General features: G+C 40.6%; 1 protein-coding gene across 4 annotated transcripts in view; it reads left to right on the plus strand.

Annotated features, from left to right (window-relative positions):
* Positions 1-6,407: 6,407 nt before the first annotated feature.
* Positions 6,408-22,476, plus strand: part of DPP10 (dipeptidyl peptidase like 10) — a 216,147-nt gene continuing 200,078 nt past the window's right edge. For 3 of the 4 annotated variants that reach the window (XM_062578191.1, XM_062578192.1, XM_062578193.1), the window contains exons 1-2: positions 6,408-6,474; positions 13,270-13,365. In XM_062578191.1, coding sequence (XP_062434175.1) covers positions 6,450-6,474; positions 13,270-13,365 — 121 coding nt within the window. In that variant the 5' untranslated portion in view covers positions 6,408-6,449. The remainder of the gene's footprint in view (positions 6,475-13,269; positions 13,366-22,476) is intronic. The other variant, XM_062578194.1, reaches the window with a different exon arrangement.

Genomic DNA, 22,476 nt, shown 5'->3' on the forward strand with positions numbered 1-22,476 from the left:
GGCCCCGGAGCGGTGGGAGGATGGATGTCTCCTCGCGGCAACCCGCTGCCTGGGAGGGGATTTTCAGCAGAAATGGCATGAGTACAGTTGCAAATGGATAAACCCTGCGTTTAGTAGCCGTTCTGCTTAGGATCTTGAGAAAAACCTGGTAGGTGGCTGTAAGTAGCTTTCATGCTTGTGAGTACTGCTGATAGTCTCAAGACACTCAGATCTTGGCAGAACATTTTTGTTCTCCTGAGTTCTCCAAGTGTTCCTGCTGGTCTGGAAATTTAGTAAGATTTCTACTTTTAAAACTTTATTAGAAACAAAGTGGACAAAATTGTGAACACAGGGTGAAAAAGAAGCACTTCTTCAAAGTATTGAGCCTCAAAAAAGTTGACCTTGATGCTGCGGTAACTCTGTATGGGATTATTCCTTTTTACAGAATGTGTTAAGTTCAACTCGGCTCTGGAAGCCAAAGAAATTCTTTGCCTGCTGTAGCTTGACATGATCTTTTTCAAATTTAAATGAGTTTTGTCATCCATTTTTATTTTATCCAACTCCTCCTTGCCCCAACTACTCAACACTCCTTATGGCAGTATCTTCCATGACCTGTGGAACCTGTTTTACACTTTTTTTTTTTTTTTTTTTTTTGATATTGTGCAATATGAAGCTTGATATTTATTTTTTTTCTTGCTTTTTTTACACCAGGAGTGTGAATACTCTTGTATTGGCTCCCCCCGCCCCGAAAAAACAAATGAATAGCCAAAAATTGCAGTGTCTTAAGTTACTCTAACTCGCGCATGTACCATACTGTTTTGATTCGTTGTGCTGATACAGTTGCCCATTTTGTCCCTGCTTTTGCATTGCTTGTTTATGTAAGTAATGGCCAAAATGTTAAACTCACCTACTGTGATTAGACCTTGAACAGTGATTTCGGCAGGAGGATTTGAAAGTTTTGCTTTTCCTTGTTTAGTATTGTAGCTAGTTCACTGTTTTTGAATAAATGTTACAAGGTCCACTGCAAAGAGTTGGAAATGTGAAATGCATTCTTAATATGGGCCATTCTACATTAGTGTCCAGAAAATTTTCTGGTTGTTCTGTGCATGATCAGAACTAAGGGTGTTGGCCATAGCTCTTCAGAAATGTCATGGAGCTCCTAAATGGTCACTTGCACTTCTAGGAGCAAAACATAGCAGCTTGGATCAAAAATAATCCATGCTGAAAAAAGCACAGAATGTTTTGCAGGGTTTAGAAAATACATAACCAATGAGGGCAATTGATTCATACTTTTGAAAATGATTTACATGTACACATTTATTCTGTTAGTTTATTTGTGCTGAGACAGGCATGGGTATTGCTTTTTGTTTTTTTTATATTATTATTTATTTTTTTATATGTTTGGCTTGGTAAAGGGGGTTTCTGTTACCAGGACAAACTCAGGGAAATAATAATACGAAGACAAAGTGTTCCCATGTCCAAACCCCACACCAGTGTAATTGCTTACAAGCCGCTCTGTTTTTCGGTTGCCCAAAAGCTGACGCAGAATGATGGATTCTGTGAAGGTGGCATTTCATGATGACTCTGGAAGAAAGCGCAGCTCTTTTGATGAATAAAGACGTTAACTGGGGAAGTAATTGTATGACCATCATCGCTCAGAGAAGAACTGGAGCAATAGGCTCTGCTAGCACGGCGAATTGTAAAGGGGGCATGGGAGTTGAAAATGATAGTACTTATGCAAATGGATTATAACTATCATGTGCCACTTTGTAGATCTGTTTTTTAGTCTCTCTTGCAATCTAGGCCGTGGGATTACTCAAAAGCAGCTGGGAAGGAATAGATGCAATCATTTAATCACAAATTTGAAATGCTTGCTATGGTAATTTTCCTGCACTGCAAAATCAAGGCAGATATAGCATTTAGCACCGGTTGCAGGACCAGCTAAATAAAGAATTCCAGAAAAAGAACTTTAGCAAGACTGAACTCTTTTTATGGTAAGTATCTTGGGTCTCAGGTGTTTTAGAATACCTGAGATACAGGAACATTTTTGTCTTTTTGTGTTTATCACTTTTTCTTCGTGTTTGTGGAACGCAGATGCCAGTGTTTAATGAAGTAGGTGCTGGAGGAGTCATTAAGTGTTATTGTCATGATTGCGTCTCAGCTACAGAGCGAGACTCATTCGCGTTCCTACTGGCAAAGCAGGTCACGTTTGCTTTTCCACGCCTGATGAGCTTTGCTCCAGAAATCCTTGCCAAAGTAGGGGAGGGCTGTGAGTCTCCTCAGAGCTTTCCCGTGTAGTTTTGGTCCTGGTGGCAGCGTAGGAACCCTGTAAAAGTGCGACTCGCCTCCACCCAGCAGTTCCCTCCTGCCGTCGTTATTGCCCTGCTGGAGGGAGATGCGTTCTGTTGTGGTTTGCATAAAAAAGTTTTCCAAAAAAGCAGGAAAATGCTATGAAGATGATTCAAAAGACTGACTTATTAATTCAGTGTGTTAAGGCAATGTTTTCTGTCATTTGTTGTCTCCTTAGTTGCACACATGCTTTTTAGAAAAATTATGTCTTAAAGGCTTTTTATCCTCATTGATTAACAATAAAGTTGTGCAACTCAATCAGCTTTAGGAAGGAAGCTGTAATTTTTTTCTGGTTATGATGCTTAGAAGGAAAAGTGTAAGTTTATTCAGGTGAAAATATTTGAGCTTTCTTTTTCGTTATTATGGCAGTACATCTGTTAAATTTAAATGAATCTTTTTTGCAAATCTATATCTCTAATGCTACTCAAAAGGAAAAAAGGCTCTCCTAAGTTATAACCATTTGCATGATAAAAAATAACCTCTGTGTGAATTGAATTTAATGGAAATTAGTTTCCTGTTATTATTTCTATTGTAATAAGACCCTGGGTTGTATCTTCCTGTTAGATTCAGGTTGTCTGAAGTGTAGTACATTGTGGTAGTAAGTCTGTAGCTTTTCATTTGCAAAATGAAACATCCGTGTCAGACTCCGTATTTCATTCAAAAATAGAGAGCAATTCCTCATCGCTGTTGGGTGAAGTTTCATGCCATAGCTTCTGAAATTCAAAGCCACAGTGTAAAGCATTTTCATTCTCACAGCAAATCAGTTCATCGGTCTGTACATTGTGTTTGGAGAGGGAGAATGTATTCAGAAAGCAGACCCGTAAGGGGGAGAGGAGGAGATGCAGCATATTTGATTAATGTTTGTTTTGTCTGTTTTCTGGATTAAGCTATCCAGTGCTTTCCTGTGAAATGCCCGGTTTTGCGGTGGCACGGGGGATTTAGCCTGGAGGGATACTGCGAGGCTGAAGTGACTCGTGATCTCCTTTGACAGCCTCGTCTCCATGCCAGCCCTTCTGGGGCTGGTAGTCTTAGCTTTCCTTTTGGTTGCAGCGGTGAGGTTTTGGTGTCATTGCATCAGCACGCTGGAACTGGCAAATGGGGGTTATTGGCATCCGTAGTCTGAACGCGGGCTGGGGCTGGACGTGCCAAGGGCGCGCTTGACGCCGTTCTCGCTGTGTAGCCTCTGCAGCGCCGCGTGGCAGCTCTTTCCGTAAAACCGGTGCGACAGCAGGTTGGGCCATGCCCCTTCGGGCACCAGCTCCGCGGAGACGATCGCAAGGCCGGACGGATGCCGGACCGACTTCGGCCCAGCACCGTCGCGGCGGGTCGGCAGCAGCCCGACGCCTAAACCTTCCTCGGAGCGGTGCTGTAGAGAGAGCAGATTTTCCTGTCCTGGGTTTGTGTGGTTTGATGTTTAAGATGGCTTCTTCTGACTGGTTAAGGACAGATTTATCTCGCTCTTGCCCGCAGCAGGCTGGCTGCAGCGGCCGGTCTCCCAGGCCCGTCTAGCGGTGACGGTCCCCTGCTGCGACTGGCTCTGGCCCGTACGTAGCTAAAGTTAAAATATTTAGCAATCCCGTGAAGTTAAGTTAGTTTTTTCAGTGATGTAAGCCCACAGAGCAGTTCAACCGTGTTTTCTAATCCTTGGGCTCTTCGGCTAAAACCTCCCATCAGTTACATAAAGTTCTCTGATGACAGTAATTTAAAACTAATGGTAAAACGTGATCTTCTTCATTTGGGAGGGTTAGGTAGCCAAAAGCACTGGGTCCTATAATGCTGGCTTTTTTTTTTATCCTTTTTTTTTGTGTGCAGTGCAATGGACTTTTGTCTTTGTGGCTGGGTTTTAGTAGCGTGCGACTCGATCACAAATTACATTCAGAAATATATATTGCTTAAGGATTGTGTTTGGCAACAACACAATTAAATGGTTCGTGAAAAAAGGTACTTTAAATAATGAGAATACTTGCAACTGTATTATGCTTTGAGCAGCCATTTTCTGATTCATTAGCTAGATTGTAAAATCTATAATAACGTTATAGTAGTATTATATATAAAACACCCTCTTCAAAAGTTGATATTTTTTCAAACCACTCTAATATAACAGCCTATTTAGAAGATTACATCCTTAAATCTCCATCTGTGTGTTCATTGCTATTACGCACCAGTTAGCAATAAGTTATGGGGAAACTTCACGTTGTCAGAAGCTTTTCCTCGTGCAGCTCTCCGTGATGCTTCCTCTGGAGTATCTCCAGCCTTGTCGCGCTCGCAATGACGTATTCTGTCTTGATGGTGATACGTGGTCTAAAACCCCATTTAACTGCCTTTTGTTTGTGACCACGTTGAACAGCAGTGCAAGGCTGAAAGTACTTTATTTTTGAAGCATAGCAACTTAGTCTGTTTTAAAACTTTGTGGTGTGTACTCCAAGAGCTGCATTGGTAACACCGAGAAAGCTAATTGAAGATGTCCTTAGTATTGACCATATTAATAATTCACATTATAGTCTTTTTTTCTAATATTTTAGCAAGTCGTTTTTGTTAGCATAGATTAACCTCACCAGTGTCTTACCAAAACGGTGTCACCTGACACTGAAGCTTCTTCAGGACCTTCTAATAGCTTCTGATCTCATGCATTGGAACACCTCATGGATTGCTCAGGGAATTATTAAAACCAAGTGCTTCGTTTTTAGTCAGAGAGCTGTCCTTTTAATGCCACTCTTCAAAGTTCCCAGCTGGCTGGAAGTCCCCTTCCGCCTCCCCGTGGCTCCCAGGAAGCTTTGTGTGTTCTGCACTAGACACCTCTGTTTGATCTTCCCCTTGTGAAAATTTGCGGCAGTATTTCGAATAGGGCTTTGTTTTTAGAAACGGAACGGTATGCATTTCTGCAGAGGAGAGCCTTCTGCGTAGTGAGGACTTGGTCCGATTGGCAGAGGCTTTGATGCAGGGAGCGCTCATCAAGCTCCCAGCCCTGTCGTTTCAAGCCGGTCCTTTGGGATGGGATTTCGTGATGCTCTGAGCGTAGCTACTGTTCTCGCGCCGTAACTCGCTTACGTGAACCACTGGTTCCTCTGTTACAATTACACTAAAGCTTATGTTCAGAGTAAGTCCTTAGTTTCTTAGACCGCGTTACTAACATCAACTCAGGTAAAAATAATAGGGTGGATCCTGGTCTGCATGCGGACCCTGGAAGTTTCGTACCGTTACGAAAAGGGGAGGGACCCTGGGCTCGGTCGGACCGTGGGAACCAGTTCCTCGCTGGTTTAGCAAGTCTGCTGAGTTGTTACCGAGGCGTTGCGGCGGCCTGACGTTGGGCCGCGAGGAGGGGCAGCGCCGCGCTGCTGCCGGCAAGCCGAAACCCCTCTGCCTGGTGTCGGTCGGAGTCAAACGCGTAACCGCAGCGAGGATCCGCCTAAGCGTGTTAGTAGTTACAGAAGCATTTGTTTAGCATTTGTTACAAGCTACTGCCTATTTTTATGAGTAATAGGGGAGTAGTTTGCAGTTGAGCTATGGTATGGAGAAAGAAGAGCTGTTTGGTTTAGTGCGGTGTGTTTTGAGCTTCAGGCAGTTTTGTAAATGTTTTCTATTACAAATAAGTTTAATAGCGTACATTAAAAATGATGTGTATTTAAACCTTTATGGTCCGTACCACTTTAGGTGGAATTACAGTAAATTGCTACATTTCATTTCTGTAATTATCGTGTAAACTGCCAGTTGATATTGTCCTGAAGTTTATGTTCGGCACATTTTAACAGCAATCATATTTTGGACAGCTTGTATAAGCTCATTTGATTGTCTCTTAGGGAGATAAAATTTCATATATATTTTAATAAAAAAGGCATCTGTATGGAAAGGTGCAAGAATGATGCCCCTTTGGATAAGCCTGGGAAGTCCTGAGAGGGGCGGGATGGTGCTCAGCTCCCGTGTTGCGATTATAAGCATGCACGGAGCGATTTTTCTGTGGATATTAATTCTAGAAATATGTGATGATGAAACATGGCCTTTTCCTTTGATTTTATTTTTTTCCATTCCTGTAGGAACTTGGAAGTAACAGCCCTCCGCAGAGGAACTGGAAGGGAATTGCTATTGCGCTGCTGGTGATTCTAGTTGTTTGTTCACTCATCACTATGTCTGTCATTCTTTTAACCCCAGGTAACCTACTTCTTTATTTTATCTTACTGAAGGTGTATGATTCATAATGCAGTCATTAAAATGACATATACATGTGAAAATATTTCTTGCCCTTAAGCATTTTTAAGTTCTGGCTGCTATCAGTTTGGTGTCCAGAGGGGCTCAGAGTTCCCGGAGGCCTCGTGGAGCACAAATATTTGGCTTCAGCGGTGGGTCCTTAGGATTGTGTCGGCCTGGAGATGGCCGCCAGCGATCCTTGTTAGCCTCAGCAGTGAGGGCTGAGTTTAAGATTTTGTCATTTGTCTCCCAGTATAATTTCAGATTCAGCGGTGAGCTAAAAGAAGGTTGTATGTCATGTAAATCTAATATGGAGAATGAAACTTCTTGGTGAAGCAGAAGCATGCATCTTCCATATGTACATGTGCAAGCTTTCCTTTTCTTACTCTTAAAAAGGAAGAGAGAGGAAACTATTTAACAGTTCACTTCACCCCTCTTCCCCCAAAACAGTGGGCAATTAATGGAGAAAAAAGTAATTGCACACAGAAAATTAATTATGCCTAATGCTTGCTTTATTTTAATTTGATCTGCATGATTTTTTTCGAAGATTGCAACCATTTAACTATATGTAGAAACCTGAGAGAAGGAAATGTTGCACAAGCTGTAAAGAGAATATCTTTTTGATTTCTTCCTGTCAGATTTAAAGCCATAATGAAAAGTACCTGAATTGAATGTTATGTCTAGATAGTGAGGATTGGTCTGCAAATGTTCTGTCTATAAAAATAATAAAATGCCCAGTTTATGTAAACCAAAAGGCAAATAGCAGTTCCAAGTTATTTGGCCACTGGACAAAATCATCAGGGGAAGCTGGGTGAGCAGGCTGACTGCCGCTGCCCCGAAGGAAGGTGCTGGGAATGAAGGGAAGAGGACCAGAAAGTTTGTTGTACGAGCAGAAAGTGTGTAGGCACACCACAGACTTCTCCACTTCAACTGTTTTGTACAGATATCTACTACATATGCGTGGTGCTACCCAGGGAATGATAAAAAGAAATGATTGTTTGCTTATATCCACTTTGTTTTTATTTTTATCAGAATGTTCTAAGTTGTGCTGCTGTAGTCCCAGTGTACGGGAGTTTCTCCAGCGGGTAATAAAAGACAAATGTGAGGGCAAATGGTGATGTACTCCAGTACAGCTTGAGACAGAAGGCTATTTTTCTTTTCAAGGAGAGGTTTCCTTGGTTTTAAGGCTTGTGAAATCTCAGAAGGGTTATGCTGGAATTCACAATAATAATCGTTGGTTCTAGCTCTTATGTCTATATAGCATTGTTAATGATGGAAAAATGTAAAGTGAAGTCTTTGAAGGCACTCATGTAAAAAAGAATAAACAATCCAGAGAAATGTTAAGTTTTTTTTTAATATGGTAAAAAATCAGTTAATTGCAGCATCTCTGGGGCTGCTGCAAAATCCAGAGAGCTTGCTTCAAAACTTTATGTAAGCTGGGACCTACATTTCAGTTCAAGACATGCAAGTGACAACTATTTTTGTCTGCTCAGGTGCTCTACAATATCCCGAGGAGACTGAAAAGCTTGCTATAATTAAGAATCTTTATGACAAAAGTGATCTAGGTCTGTAAAACTAGGGGTTTTTGCAGGTTGGAAATGCTTGCCAAACTAAGGTTTTGGGAGGTAGGATAGGATATCTACTTCACCTACCTTTGATCCTAATCAGTGCTCTTTCCCCTTCATTTTTGTGATTAATTAATACATTTTTGAAAGAAAATGTTCTAATACTCTGCCAGTTTCTTGGTGGGTGCTAAGCACCGCAGCTGAAGTTAATTGGTCTTGAATATATCTCAGGTGACTTTGGGATGCCTGGTTCAAGGAGAGAAAAAAGTCAGAGACCACCTCACAGGTTTGGAAATGGGCTATTGAGAGGTGCTTAGTGCCAGGGTGCTTCCAATCTGTTGTTAAAAGTGTTCGGTTTTGCAAATTCTTCTCATAAAATTTGGCAGATACAAATTAAGATGGTCAGTGCAGTACTGAGAGTTATGTCATGTGTTACCTTGGGGCAGTTCAGAGTGCATTGCTTTTCATTTCTAATATTACATTTTGAGCATCAAGGATTTGTTTCCTTATTTAGTCCTGTCTCTGCTGATGGGCTTTTTAGACTTCACATTAATTCCTTTGAACACTGTGCATCATGCTGCTTTTGCTTTTTAGTGAGGATGTTGACACTTACAGATGGTGGCAGTTCAGGAGTTTAACCGGTCTTTATAAAGCATTTTAATGAAAGTTATGTGAAGGCAAAAAGGTATTTATTGATAATGCTAAATCCAACAGAAATAATTGCTTTTGCTTACAATTATTTATGTATTTATCTTGCCTATAACACAAGAAATTCTGAGGTCCACGTACACTTTAATAGTGCCACTGGATTTCTTGAATTTTGAGCAAGAATTTTCTTGCCTGTTCTAATATAGGGATCAGTGCTTTTATACGAGATAACAAGCTTTTACAACAAAAACTTCTGTGTAAGCTATATGCAAAAGGCTTCAAAGAGGCTTTCTTTTCAGTTGCTTCATGCAAGCAATGTTAAAGCTAAATAGAAATTCTTTATGTCTATTTTTAATGGGTTTTTTTATTAGCACATGAAACACATCTTGAATATACTACTTAAGAACTGCTTTGAAATAGGGCATGTGGCTTGATCTAGTAATATCTTAGCTTCTGTTAAAATATGAAATAAAATATTTGTGTCACGGTTATGGTTGTGAAACCAGTAAGCGGTGGCAACTGCAGTAATATTTCGGTCTGCTGTGTATTGCTTGTCATCTGCGCTAATACTCTGGAGCATTACGAAAGAATTGCTGTTGTCAGCAGAGCGCTGGCGAGGTGGAAGAAGAGGCGATCTCAGCCCGGTAAGTGTCCGTGGTAGAGTTCGGATGGCCTCTCGGTCCAGCCCCCTCTTGCTGGGACGCAGCAGCTTGCTCTCGGACCTCCTGCGTGGACTCAGGAGGGTTCTCTAAAAAACCAGCTGCGTTCCCAAATACAAATGGGTCCTCTGCGCTGTAGCTGGGTGGCAGGGGCTTGCGGGCTAGGACCCCCACCAGTTTTCTACAAGTTAGGTGAATGTACTGATGAAGTGAAGTGCAGGAGGACAGCCAGAAACAAGATTACTCTTATGAACGCAGTGAAGGAGTGGAGTGTGGAAACTCTTGGGGTTTCACAGAAGGAGCCCGTCTGCCCTCCCAGGAGATTAGTTATGAATCTAGGGATTTTTGTGTGAAAGATCCGGAGATGATTATAGGAAAAGTTATTCAAGAAGTAAGAGTAAAAACAAAAAATACCTTGGGAATAAAACAGAAAGCAAAAGCATCTATACAAAAAATGGTCCCAGGAGAGCATGAGAGTTGTTCAAATATGGCCATATTGGTACAGCTACAACCTTTAGGACTGTTCTTCTCTTTAGGAATGACAGTAGCTCTCGCTTCAGTTTAACGTACGCTTTCGAAGATGTGGCAGACTCTTAATGCTCTACGTGGGTCTCCTTTAGTGATACATATTGATACCAGCTTTTAAACCATGCATGCTGATATATGGTAATTACTGTTGAGCAGAGTAGCATGTGCACTCTATGGCAAAACGTAGCCAGTTTTGCTCTCTCTTGATGCAAAGAAAATGGACAGCTTTGCAAAAAAATTTCTTGGGGAACATTTAGGTCAGCCAAACTGACTGAAAATGCTTTTGTGAAATTGCTTTGAATAAAATGGAGCTCCAGGAGGGGATCCATTTGGATTAGGTCCAATGCATGACTGTTCTGTTCAGAAGAGGGCTGGGACTCACCCCTTCACAGTGTCTCATGTCACTTTTTAAATTAATAGAAAAGGAACCAGTAGTGGTTTTTGCTGAAGTAGATATTTATTACCAACAAGACTGAAGTTTCTGTTTAAAACTGCATAGGTTCTGGGTAACCACTGTAAGCAAACATGTTTTGATAATCTGGCTACTTTCTATCAAGCTGTTTTTCCTTTTTCCTTTCTCATACAAACATAATATAGATGATACTAATTCCCAGTTAGCTGTGCGCAAGCTGCTAGTGATGTTTTTCCACTTTTCAGGCATTTAACTCAAGCTTTTGTCCCAGCTTCTACTGTTCACCTTCTCCCCCCCAACCCCGAGAAAATCAAGTAAGATCTTCAAGTTAATCATATGCTGTACTGTGAAATTATTAGTTTTATTTGCAAAGTTGGGAAGCAAATTTTGAGGTGTTTGGAATAAATGTAATTATTCCTACAAAAATAGTACCCTATAAACTTGTGAAAACTAGTGAAACTACTGATTTCTACTTTGCAGTCTTAGAGTTTACTAAATGTGAACTAGTTTATCATTTTTGAACAAATATACATTATCGTTGAACTGTTAAGCTGTTCAATTAAAGTACGGTTAAGAAGTATAGCCATTAGTTTATAACATTTGATTTTGTTTGTTTTTTTTTGTAAACTATATTCCTTTCCATCCATAGCTTATATAACTTCAGATAGAAATGTAGAAAGCCATGAAATAGTGTGAGGACATTCACGTACGATTCCTTCACGGAATAATGCGATAAAATTTTAAATGAAAATGAAAGAGAGAGTATTTTGTAATGCCATAATAAACATAATGTTTATTATGCATTATGCCTTAACAAAAAGGCATTTTTTAAAAAATAAGAGTACTTTGTCAAGTACATACCTGTTTGTTCTTATGCTGAGGAAAGATTCACCCATTACAGTGTTTTAAGAGCTAATATGATACGTAATTTGTTATGCTCTATACAAACTGAAAGTACTATTTTAGATTCTTCTGCTGTCAAATCAATATTTTGCTCAAAAATTACACAATATGTGATACTGACCGAGTGCAAAGTTGGTGTCAAAGACAGCAAAGAAGGTTCCGTTTTGGTAACGACTTAGCATTAGAAAAAAATTACTCTACAAACATGTAGTAAAGTTGCTTGGAGATGTCCTTTTTTCCGCTTAGAGATATTAACTGCAAGTTAAAAAGTTATTTTAAAATAGAGCTTATATCAAGATTACCTGGCAGGTATGTGACTTGTAAGACAGGAGAGCAAAGCAGGTATCTGATAGGCTTCCAGTACACAGTGCCAGGGGTTTTCCTGAAGTAGTTAATAGAAAAAATAAATAAAAATGGGGGGAAATGTCTTCAGTAAGACTTGTTTTGCACCATAACAGCTTGCGTGAGCTTGACTGATGGTTGGCAAAGGAGCAGGGTAGGAAGGGTGCTGATGAACGAAGGAGCGCTTCGCAGGCGCGGGATGTGTTTGTGGAGCCGGGCGGAGCCTGGGCGACAACGCGCGCTTACCGCGAAGGTGAAAACTCGGCGTTCGATCCCCAGAAGGCAAGAAGATGGCAAAAAAGCTTATTTAAGGATGAGGTTGCTCTTTTTATGAGACGGGATTTGAACGTGGCCACCTGCGTGGCGCCTTTCTGATACCAGCTGAGGTGGCCGGAGCAGGCAGTGCTGACACTTAAAAGGACCCCAAAAAATCGTATTGGTGTTGATTCCAGGATTCTTTCAGAGATTTTTTTCAGCCTCTGATTTTGCAGCCTGGCTGAGTAAAGACCGATAGCTGCACTATGACTGACTTGGTTTGCTGTGAAGGGGTCGCGCCTTCATCTGAAACGCTGCAGGATGCGACCTGTACAAAGCGCAGTTTTTATGATTTTTTAGTTGTGTTTAAAAACGTTCTGGCAGCGCATGGAGTCAGCGTAGAGGTGGCAAGAGCGCTCTTTGGCTACAGGAATTCAAGATGCTCTTTTCTACGTGTCTGTCATCGCGGAGCTATTTAATATCAGCAGTTGGGAAAGCTCGACTCGGAGGCTGGGTGGGAAGGGAAGAAACCGAGAAATACTGTTGTAACCCCCCGAAATCCTGACTAAGGATGCTCAAATAGTGAGAGGAGCTGACTGGGCATCTGTCTAGGCCCTTGTGTGGGACGCCAGTAGACACCTGCTTTTAGCAGTGCACCGGCAACATGTAACACATCTTTGAGCCCTGCTGTTCTGCTAAACAGCCTAAAGCAGTTAGGTTAAGCGCTAGGGGCAGTATAGGAGTATTGGTTGGAAAGTTTGTGTTTTGACAGCCAGCCGTGGCTTTTGCTTTAATAGCGCCTCTCGTTTCACGCTTCGGTGTGGCAGTTCCCCCACTGACATCTTTGCTATTTGTTATTTACTTAACATGCAGCAAAAGAGGAGCAGAATTTGAAGATCCATATTGGCTAACGATCAGAAGCACAGTAATCGAGATTGTTTAGCCAAACATTGTAATAAATGCACATGTAGTATATACACACGTATATATATATATATATATATATTTTTTTTTTTTTAACTTGATTTTTCTAATAGGTAGAGCAAGTAATATTTTTTGTAAAATGATTACTTAAAGGAGTGTTTTACCTGATGTCTGTCCGTCTGAGGTGACCAGTCTGGCCTTCACGCTGTGGCTGTCAGGAAATAGCTGTGTTGGTTTGCAGCCTGGCTCGGCTTGTGCACAGGAGCTCTAGGAGCCGGGAGCCGATGCCACTCTGCTGCCGCCGGCGAAACTGTCCTGTCCGCGGGGCACCAGCGCTCTGCTCCTTAAAGCTTTACTGAAGAAAAGTGAGAGTTTTTCTTCTAGTGAAAAAAAATAAGAGCAGGGTGTTGTTACTAATTTTGGCAGGCCTTTCCACTACGTAATCTGATTCTGTAATCCTGACATTTTACAAACTGTGCTGCATATATTAATAACCATCTAAAATGATCCTGTTTTGTTTCAGATGAGCTTGCAAATTCATCAGAAACAAGATTGTCCTTGGAGGATCTCTTCAGGAAAGAGTTTGTAGTTCATAATCCTGAAGCCAAGTGGATTAATGGTAAGTGTCTAATATCTCCTATAATTTGAAAGCAGGTAATCATTTTGAGTGTTGAATGTCGAATTTTGAGTATTCTTATCCAGGCAGTGAAAAGGAATTGGTTAAAATTTCAGACTCTCTTGAAGTTGGCCAGTGTCCTTGTTTTCTTTGTAGTTCGGAATCATGTCTGTAGCATTAATATTTTTAAGCGGTTTTCTAATTTTAAAGCTCTGTCTAGTAGAAACCTACTATAATTTTCTGTTTAAGCTACTGACCAAGTTGGAGGTAATGATGAAAAACTATTTTTAAGACCTGGGCCTTGTTTATAGATCTGCAAAAAAGATAATTTCTGTCAATATTTGTATTTCAAGATTTGCAAACTCCTTCTGATGCTTCACATCTGGAATGGATGCTTAAGTATTTCAGACTATTTTAGTGTGCTTGTACAGCGCTTAGTCATTTTCTGAAGCCCAGAAATTGCAACCTATGAATTCTGAAGCCTATTTTATTAAATGATTTATAAGTGATATGTAAATTCCCAACAAGTAATGCTCACTTTTAACATAAAATTTTTTCAACTCCTCTTCTCTTGATGAAATGGATTACTCGCATTCTTTCTGTTAGCGAGAATTGTACAAATAGCAGAATAGTGACCATCTGCTTGGTGTTTATTACAGTTGGATGCGTATTTGTGTGTTATGCCAGGTGTCGTGATCAGGGGAACGGCAATAGGTTTTGTGGAAAACAGCGTATTGGGAAGGAGTGTTCGGTGGCAGGCAGGAGTCTGGCAGTCTGGTGACTGTGTATATAAATTGAGAATAACTTTGCAAGGGGAATCATGATTCAATTATATTAATCAACTTTGGCATGCAGTGATCATTAGAATGGTTTTCACTTGTAGGTAGCTATATGTTTAAATTAAGTTGTTGCTTTGTGATACGCTCTACAGAATGAAATGGGCGTAACTAGGATACGTGCGTTTCACATGAGATTAAAAAGAGTGAAACATATCATCAGTCTCTTTCTTTCCAAGAAACTTTTATATTTTGTGTGTTGCTAGGTTCTAGTTTGTTGCATCTTCATTTATGGGTCGGCTAAAATAAACACAGCGCTGTTGCTCTTCTCGAGCATCTGTGTTCGTAATGACGCAAGGATTCCCACGCTACCCAGCGAGCGTGGCAGGTGTTTGTGGCAAGCTCACGAACAAAAGAAACCAGGGTCTTGAAGGCCAGAAAAGCAAATGCACACTGGTAGCTCTACCTGCTCCTGTTGCCAGAATTCTTTGAACCTGGAAGTATATCCACAATAAATAATGAATTTCCTAGTTTGGCAGTTAAATAAAAATTTTGGTCAGATAAAAAAACAGAGTTCTTCCTGTTTGCTTTGAGGGGCAAAAAGGAAAGAAAGAAGGGCAAATGTGAAAGTCTTTTATTTGACACACATTCTGTGAACCCTGAAGCAAAATGTTTTGGTGATTGTAAGAAGAGTGAAGAGCCCTAGTAACAAAAACAAGAATAGCGAAAGCGTTAACTTGCCTGTTACGTGGCTGTGTAGTGGCTGCGGAGGGAAGGCTGAAGTCAGCCCCTGCTGCTCCAGTCCCCCAGCGGCCAGGCCCTCCCCGAGATCCTCTTGGCTTCTCGTTTGGAGCCGATTCCCTTTGGAATTGGGGCCGAAAATCGAGGAGTTTCTGGATAAAACCAGAACTGTGCAACTGCCAAGAATAACCATTTTCTATATTTAGCAGAAAATGTTTTTCCAGATAAGACTATTTGACCAACTTAAATCTAAAGTAGTCTTTGATAAATTTGTTATTATCTGCTAAATGTGCAGCTGGGCAACTGCCTTTGCTTTCACCTCACCTGAAAAATACTGGTCCTAATCGTCCAGTGAAGTTGCTGGGGACCCAATATTGTCAATAAAGGAGTTCTCTAGAGGCAGGCAGGCACATGCTGGAAGAAGATCCATATGCAAGTTGTGTATAATATCCTTGCTGCTCAAAAATTATGTTATATTGCTCATGTGGGAACCCTGACTGGCATTACTAGAATGTGTAGAATATTCTATGCATGGAAATGTTTATAATTTCAAAAACCAGCATGACCTAGCTTCCTAAGGGGTTGTGGATTGACTTCAAGTTCTGTGTAATACTATGTAAAGTATAAAACACACAATTTGTCATATATTTGAACTTTATTCTGCAGTCTAGTAAGAGGAGCTAGTAATAATTTCATGCGTGTGTTAAGAAACATAGAATTTACTGATAAACACCTGCTTTTCTTGTTTATTTTGTTGCTCTCAAAAATCCATCTTAAGAAGGCCATATGATGGAAGATAACTTTACTAGTATCATTTGAAAAACAGAGTTTTGGGGCAATCTTGTTTAAAGCTGTGACATCATACAGTTGTGAACTTTTACGTTTATTGGAAATAATATTAGGAATATTACATGATAAAGATAGCCCCTATGTCTTATTATCACTATAGCTGTAGTAATGTCCATTTTTTTTGCAGTGCTGTTTTTTTTCAGCCAGTGTGAATACTAGTAGGTAGGTGCTTCCTGCATTTATTTGCCGAAGAAGCAACTAAGTCACTAAATGGTATGCAAGAAGGAAAGAATGGTGGTTTTTTCTTTTCTTTTTTTTTGTCCTCATTAGAATATGTTGGGAGGGTAATTAAGGAAAAATTTGGGATTGCTTCCACTGCTTCCAGGTTTCACTGGTTGTTTAGCATTTCAGCTGAATGCAGAATTATGTATAATTTTTTCTGCGTTTTCTTTAAAAATCCCCAATGCAACCAGTGTAATCAATGAAATCAGTATCGTATATAATAAACAAAAAGAGGAGGAGTGTTACCAACTAACATTTGTTTTTTGCTTCTATTTTTATTCTTAAGATTTGAGTTAGATTATATTTTGTTTCTTGGTATGATGACGTTGCTGTGGTGGCTTTATATTCACGGAGAGAGAAATATATAACTTAATACTCAGCATTTATCATTGTGGAGCTGCAGGGAAGCATTTGGCACTTTCTTTGCATATTAGCAGCGTAAGTTCCTCCTGGACTTTGCACAGGAAGATTTTTGTGGAAAATGAGTAGCTGCTTACTGCTATATTCTATTCCTCTTGGGATAGAATAATTTGTATCCATCTGAAAGTTTTATCATCTTGACCTCCTAGGAAAGAATAGGAATAGAGATTGAAAAAGTGATTCTTGCTGTAAGCAGCTTCTGCAGTGGCTAGGGGATGTTTTGTAGAAGAATGTCCAATCTTGATTCAAGGATTTCCAAGTGCTGGATGAATCACTGTGTTCTTAGGTACCAGCCACAATGTTATTTCTTCCTTGTTTGGAAATTAGAGCCCTGTGCTACAGAAATCCTCTATCATCTTCCACTGTCATGTTATTTACCTAATTCTTACTATCCCTGAAACTTTTAGCACTAGAAATGCCTGCATATTTATATTTGTTCTGTCCTGCTTTACAGACAATAGCTAGTTACTTTTTTTTTTCCTGAAAATAATCACTCAATAATTGACTAAGCTTTTTCTTTCCTCCCCCCCCCTCCCCCCCCGACTCCGATTATAAATCTGATCACTTCAACTGTGTTTGAAAAGGCACCCTGGAAAGCATACACAACCGTCAGTTCAGTCAGTCTTATCTGAAAGAGCGCGTGAAAGCATTCCAGTTGCTTGGCATGGTTTTGAAGATGTTAAATGAGAGTACATCTTCCCTTCGCATTATTGATTTTTTTTTTTCTTTTCCTTTAAGAAGTGAAAATTTAAAATGCTGCCAGTGAATAAGAAAAATACTTTAATCTGACAGCACATTGCTGCTGAAAAGGGCTTCACATTAGATAACAAAACCAGCTTGGTTTACTTAGGTCTAAAAACAACACTGTGACATCATTTAAGTAATTAAATTTGAGAAAGCATGTAGTTAAACTTTCCCTATGCTTTCCATTGCCAAAAAAGACCCTTAAAAGGTTTATATATCCATCATATTACCTTTTGTCTTGGATTTTAACTATTTTGAGACAGGGAGCGTTCTCTTCTTCAGGCCTGGCATTGCATCATGACTGCAGGTTGCTTGTATAGTATGTTTAATGGAAGGAGCTGACACATGATATACTACTGTGTAGTTTTAAACTAGCTGTATTGGTGATAACTACTATATAATCGCTATATTAGTTGTTCATAAGGATTCATACTGGTGTGTGCATCATTGCTTATCTGCCACCCGCAGCAGTCTGCAGCAGGATCTTGGAACCATCCTTAGGAATATTTTCAATATATTTTTTTTTTCATTTCTGTTAAGAAGTTATTTAAAAATATGTATGCTGATCTGTGAGCAATGGTCCAAAGGGTTTTCAGTCTAATCTCTAGAGCTTTGCTGGTGTCCTTACATCTCTTACTGCCATTAGGGACCTTGGCTATTAATGGCAATAAAATTCTCTCGCAGGGAGTCAAACATGTAGATAGTGGTCTTTGCATGAGCTAATGCTATGCTTGAGTCTCTGTTGGCTCTGGTCTACCTTGAAAAATTGCAAGAAGATTGTTGGATTTTCTTTTAAAATTGCAACTGATAAAAATGGAAGTGGTTTGGGAAGTGGGGCACATAGAGATTGCATGGTACAATGTGCCACTTCTGTGCAGGAAACTGATTTAAACCATTTGGCATCCTTTAAAAGAATGCCGCTTTTTTCCATGCACATGGGGCAGATGCAGACTGTACCGGCGCTGCGCGTGCGCTGTTCTTTACCAGTGGATACAGGTCAAGGGCAAGAAATCAGTTGATTGCTGAGCACCACAGACTCTGCTCCAGAAACTTGCTGCTGAGGAATTGATAAACAGACATATCTCTCTGTCTGAATTATATAGATATAGGTAGGTATTACTCGTGTAATTTAGAGTGGATATTATTAAGAGTGAAGTCCTTTTCTTTCCTAAATGAAATGAGTCAGAGGTGGCCGGACTGGAACGTAGCCATCGTGCACAAGTGCCTTCTCAGTACCGTCGGAGCCGAGTCTGGCATTCAGATATTTAGGCTGCAGTATGATGCATTAATGTTTTGGCAAGGGCCTGGGCAGAAGCGAAGAGAGATGCGAACAGCGGCGGTTGTCAGCTCTCGGTACAGCTTTCGTTATGTCTCTGAACATATGTGCAGACGGGGATGGCGGTGGTGCCTGTGGTTCAGTGTGAAGATCCTTTCTGAAGGCCATGGAGATGCCTGGACCTTTGATGTCCTGGCTCTGGGGAAAAGTCATGCGTAGAGGAGCGAGTAAAAGATGCAGGATAGGTCTCCAGTCTTTGGAGGCTTTTAACTAAAACTCGTCTTCTGCAATTCTCCAGCAGCCGCGAATTACACTAAGAGTTTTGGCCAGCTCTTAAAGTTTTGGAAAATCCCCAGAAAATCGGAAAAGCCAGGCAGAGTGTCTGCAGAGTGACTGAAGCCTCCGTCAGCAACAGCTAAATAGGAGGATGATGGATTTGCTTGGTACTCCTGCATTGCTTTACTAATGTAACTTCCTAAAAGAGTTAAAACTGGCACGAGGTAGCCAAATCATTCAATTGTCTCATTAGGGAATTAAGTACAGCAGTTTTTGGCCCTTTTTTGCACTAATGCTGAAAACGTCTCTGAAGTCAGTTGTGGACGGGTGACTGGTCCACCAGGGAGATATGGTGGTGCCCACAGCTGGCCTTTCTGTGACCCGTGAGGCAGGGGCTGTGGCATCACCCGCAATGGCCATCTAGGTTTAGGGAGAATGCTGATACTTTTAACATTTTTGTGTTAGACTGAAGTTTAGGTGCAGTAGTTCCATGATTTAGTTTTTTCTGCATGTCTCTAGTTATAAAAAGAATTTATTCTTCAATACTCTAGATGCAGAAAGCGTATGAAGCAGAAGAACAGGAGGTCTATAAAGCTACAAAAATGTTAATGTGAAAGGAAATAGAAACTGAAAGGAGTGGTTTTATGTTCTAAGCAGGATTGTGAGTAAGAAGGCATGAGATTATTTGGTTTGCAGCTGTGTGAATTTAACGCCCACCTTAAATGGATGGAGAAAATCCTTTACTTTTTTTTTTTTTTTTTGGCCTGGAATTGGGGATTTCAACTTCTTTCAGTAGTGATTTATCACAAAACAAATAGCCTTTTCCCTCAGTTGCCTTTATCATAAAACAAATTCTTTCGTGATGCAGAGACACCTTTAAGCTTCACATTTAGAGGCTTGTCCTTAGGAGTGGACCTTGCTGGTCCAGGCGCTATGGTCTCTGTGGCCGTGGGATGCCCCCAAGGTTGGCAGAAGAAGATTCCCCTGCAGGGTGAGAGGCCGAGGATTGCGGTTCCCTTCGTCCTCTAGTTCTCTGCCCTGAAGACGAGCAGCTGAAGAGCCTATTGCTCGTGAAGGCCATTCGTGTTCCTCATTATCATTCTATATTGTGTTACAGCTGGTGAAATTCATTTGTTTTCCTGGTTGTTTTTTTACTCTAGACTATATGCAGTCTAGTTTTTGGATAGTACTATTTAGTGGCTGTCTTTCCTGAGCTTCCTTGCCAACCATGCCATTGCCATCTGCTGCATGCACAATTCTTCTCTCTGCTCCCGTGTTGTTGATGTCTACAAGGGGCCTCATGACTTGCTTGCTTAAAAGTAAATCTTGGGTAATTTCTGCTCAGATCAAGTGTTAGGCCCCACTGCTACATCAATACTGGTGCCAGTGTTAATGATAGTTAACAGGCGTTAAACAGTGCTCTGTATTTGGGTCCATTAACTTGCATCAGCATTGCATTTTGTAAATGACTCTGTAGCACACCTCTTCGGAAATCTCCCTCCCTTCGCTGATGCTCTTTCTACACAAATACAACGTCGTATCAGAGGTGACTCCTACACTGACTTGTACCTCTCTTCTTTGCTATCGCATTATTGACTGCAGAAGTTTTTCCCCAGCATTTGTTTTCTAACTGGTTTTCCACTGGACATATTATAGTTCCTCTGCAGAGTATTTGAAATTCATTCTTCTGAAGAGTCGTTATTTCTTGTTACAACTTATTTCTATTTGTATTCCCTGAGAAGTAGACCGATTCCATGCTCAGCAAAGTCTGCGGGGACAGGGTAGAATCCTCAATCTGGCGCTTAAGTTAGGAAATATGAAATCAGATCTTCCCAGTTGTGGAAGATCACGCTACATCTTGCTACCTTCAACCAAAAATACAGCTAATCATTGCAATCCTTCTTAAAATTTATGTCTCTATTGATTTTAGATTTATTCCACAACCCAAAGCATTAAGAATTTAACAAAGAGATCAATATACTTGCTTATAAAATGTTTACACAGGCAGCAGTGTATCTGTCATATGATCTATTGTATTTCAGAAGAAGTTTACATTTTCTAAGCAATCCTTATAGATAGCAACCTAATGTTTAAGGGGTAAACACAGTAATTCTATCCGTGAACCCCGAGGAAAGTGGACCAGACAATTAATAAATCTTAGTTCTCCCTTTTCGTTGAAGCAGAAGTCTCATGAGTGTAGTGCACCTATTAAGGTTACAATTCCAGTTACCATAGCAATGTCCATGAAAAAGGGAGTCTTTCCTTCTTAGTCAGAAGTGCTGTACTAAAAAAACAGCCCTTAAGTAAACAAGTGTAAACTGGATGTGCTACATCGTTACTTTTAGGATGCTACCCTTTAGGACAAATGTATTTACTGTGTGGGAGAACCTGACTGGAGGACCAAGAGGACTGGAGCAGGAGTGGAGAATGAACGGGCGCTGCTGAGCAGGTCTGCAAATCCCCTCCAGAGCAGCCTGTTTTTCTCTGTTACGTGCATCGATTTCAGAGGTGTGTGTGTTCATGCATCAGCAGGTGCATATAGATAGGAAGTTTTTGGTTAGTTCAGTATGCTGAATAATGCAACTGAAATTACTGTGTAGATTCTACGTGAACATTTTTGCTCCAAGACTCTCATGCCATTCGTAGCGGGAAAAGCAACACGTATTGGTGTCAGCTCTTACTCGTCTCTACCAGTTACCTTTTGCCTTTAATTAAAATAGAGCTAGAAACTCAAGCGTCTTCAAAACTGCCTGTTCCCTGTGCATGTTTGTCTGTGCCTGTCGCCACGCTGCACGTCTGTAGGTGTGCAAGGCAGGCATACTCTTCCCTTCCTCTGGCCCCTTGCTGTGTTTCCTCCCACTTACCATGACTGAGGCTGAGCTTATTGCATGGATCGTAAAAACTGCATTTACACACGCGCACACACACACTTCTTACACCTTTAGTCCTTTTTAGTCTCTTTTAGTTCTTTGTGTTGTATATTCTTCGATTTCCTTTTTTCCCCCCTTGTTCAAATGCCAGATTTCAGCATCGTATTTGCTGTTCCTTCATCTGTCTCCCTTGCCTGTTTTGCTTTTTGTGCAGCGTGTTCTCTTCCTTGAATGTGTGAACCCAAGGAAAGTCAGACGCACAGAGACGGATACCAGCCCAAGGTCGTTCTCCATATGAAAACGCAGTTGGTACTTGAATAGTTTTGCTAGTTATCTTTTGAGTGGATGTGTGGCCCACTCAAAGCTGAGAGCTGCCCCTAAAGATTCCGTCTTTATCTGGGCACGTGTGAAGTGCAGTGAGAACAAAAATGCCATAAACTTCTTTAGATGGTTACGGTTTTTGACATCTGACTTAATTACATTTTAAATTTACTGTTGCAGAAATTGAATGTGGCCCACACACTGTCTGCATAAGGCAATGTAGTTGCGATGAACCACAGGCAACTGATATTTGCCTGTTTATCCAATCTGAGAAAGTTTCCAGGCAATTTGTGTGAGGTATTTGCCAATTAGTAATCATTATAGCAACCATGTCTCTTTTTGCCAAATCAGTAAACATAGATTGATTTTGATCCATTAATAGGGCTATATAAACCCATAGCCTCTCTAGTGAGATAATTAAATTCTGTGCAATTTGTTAAAATAAAATTACTAAAGCCTGGAACTGGGGAAAACAATCAGGTTTTTGCCTGAATTTAAGTATTAGCTATCCATGCTGAGAGAGCCTAGACTTTATCCAATTTTTTTCCTGATATCTTCCGCAGTATTTTTTTTGTGTAAAACCCTCAGGAGAAAAGAAATCTTTAGTTTTGAGATAATT

This window comes from Rhea pennata, chromosome 6, assembly GCF_028389875.1.
Source record: "Rhea pennata isolate bPtePen1 chromosome 6, bPtePen1.pri, whole genome shotgun sequence".
Lineage (NCBI taxonomy): Eukaryota > Metazoa > Chordata > Aves > Rheiformes > Rheidae > Rhea > Rhea pennata.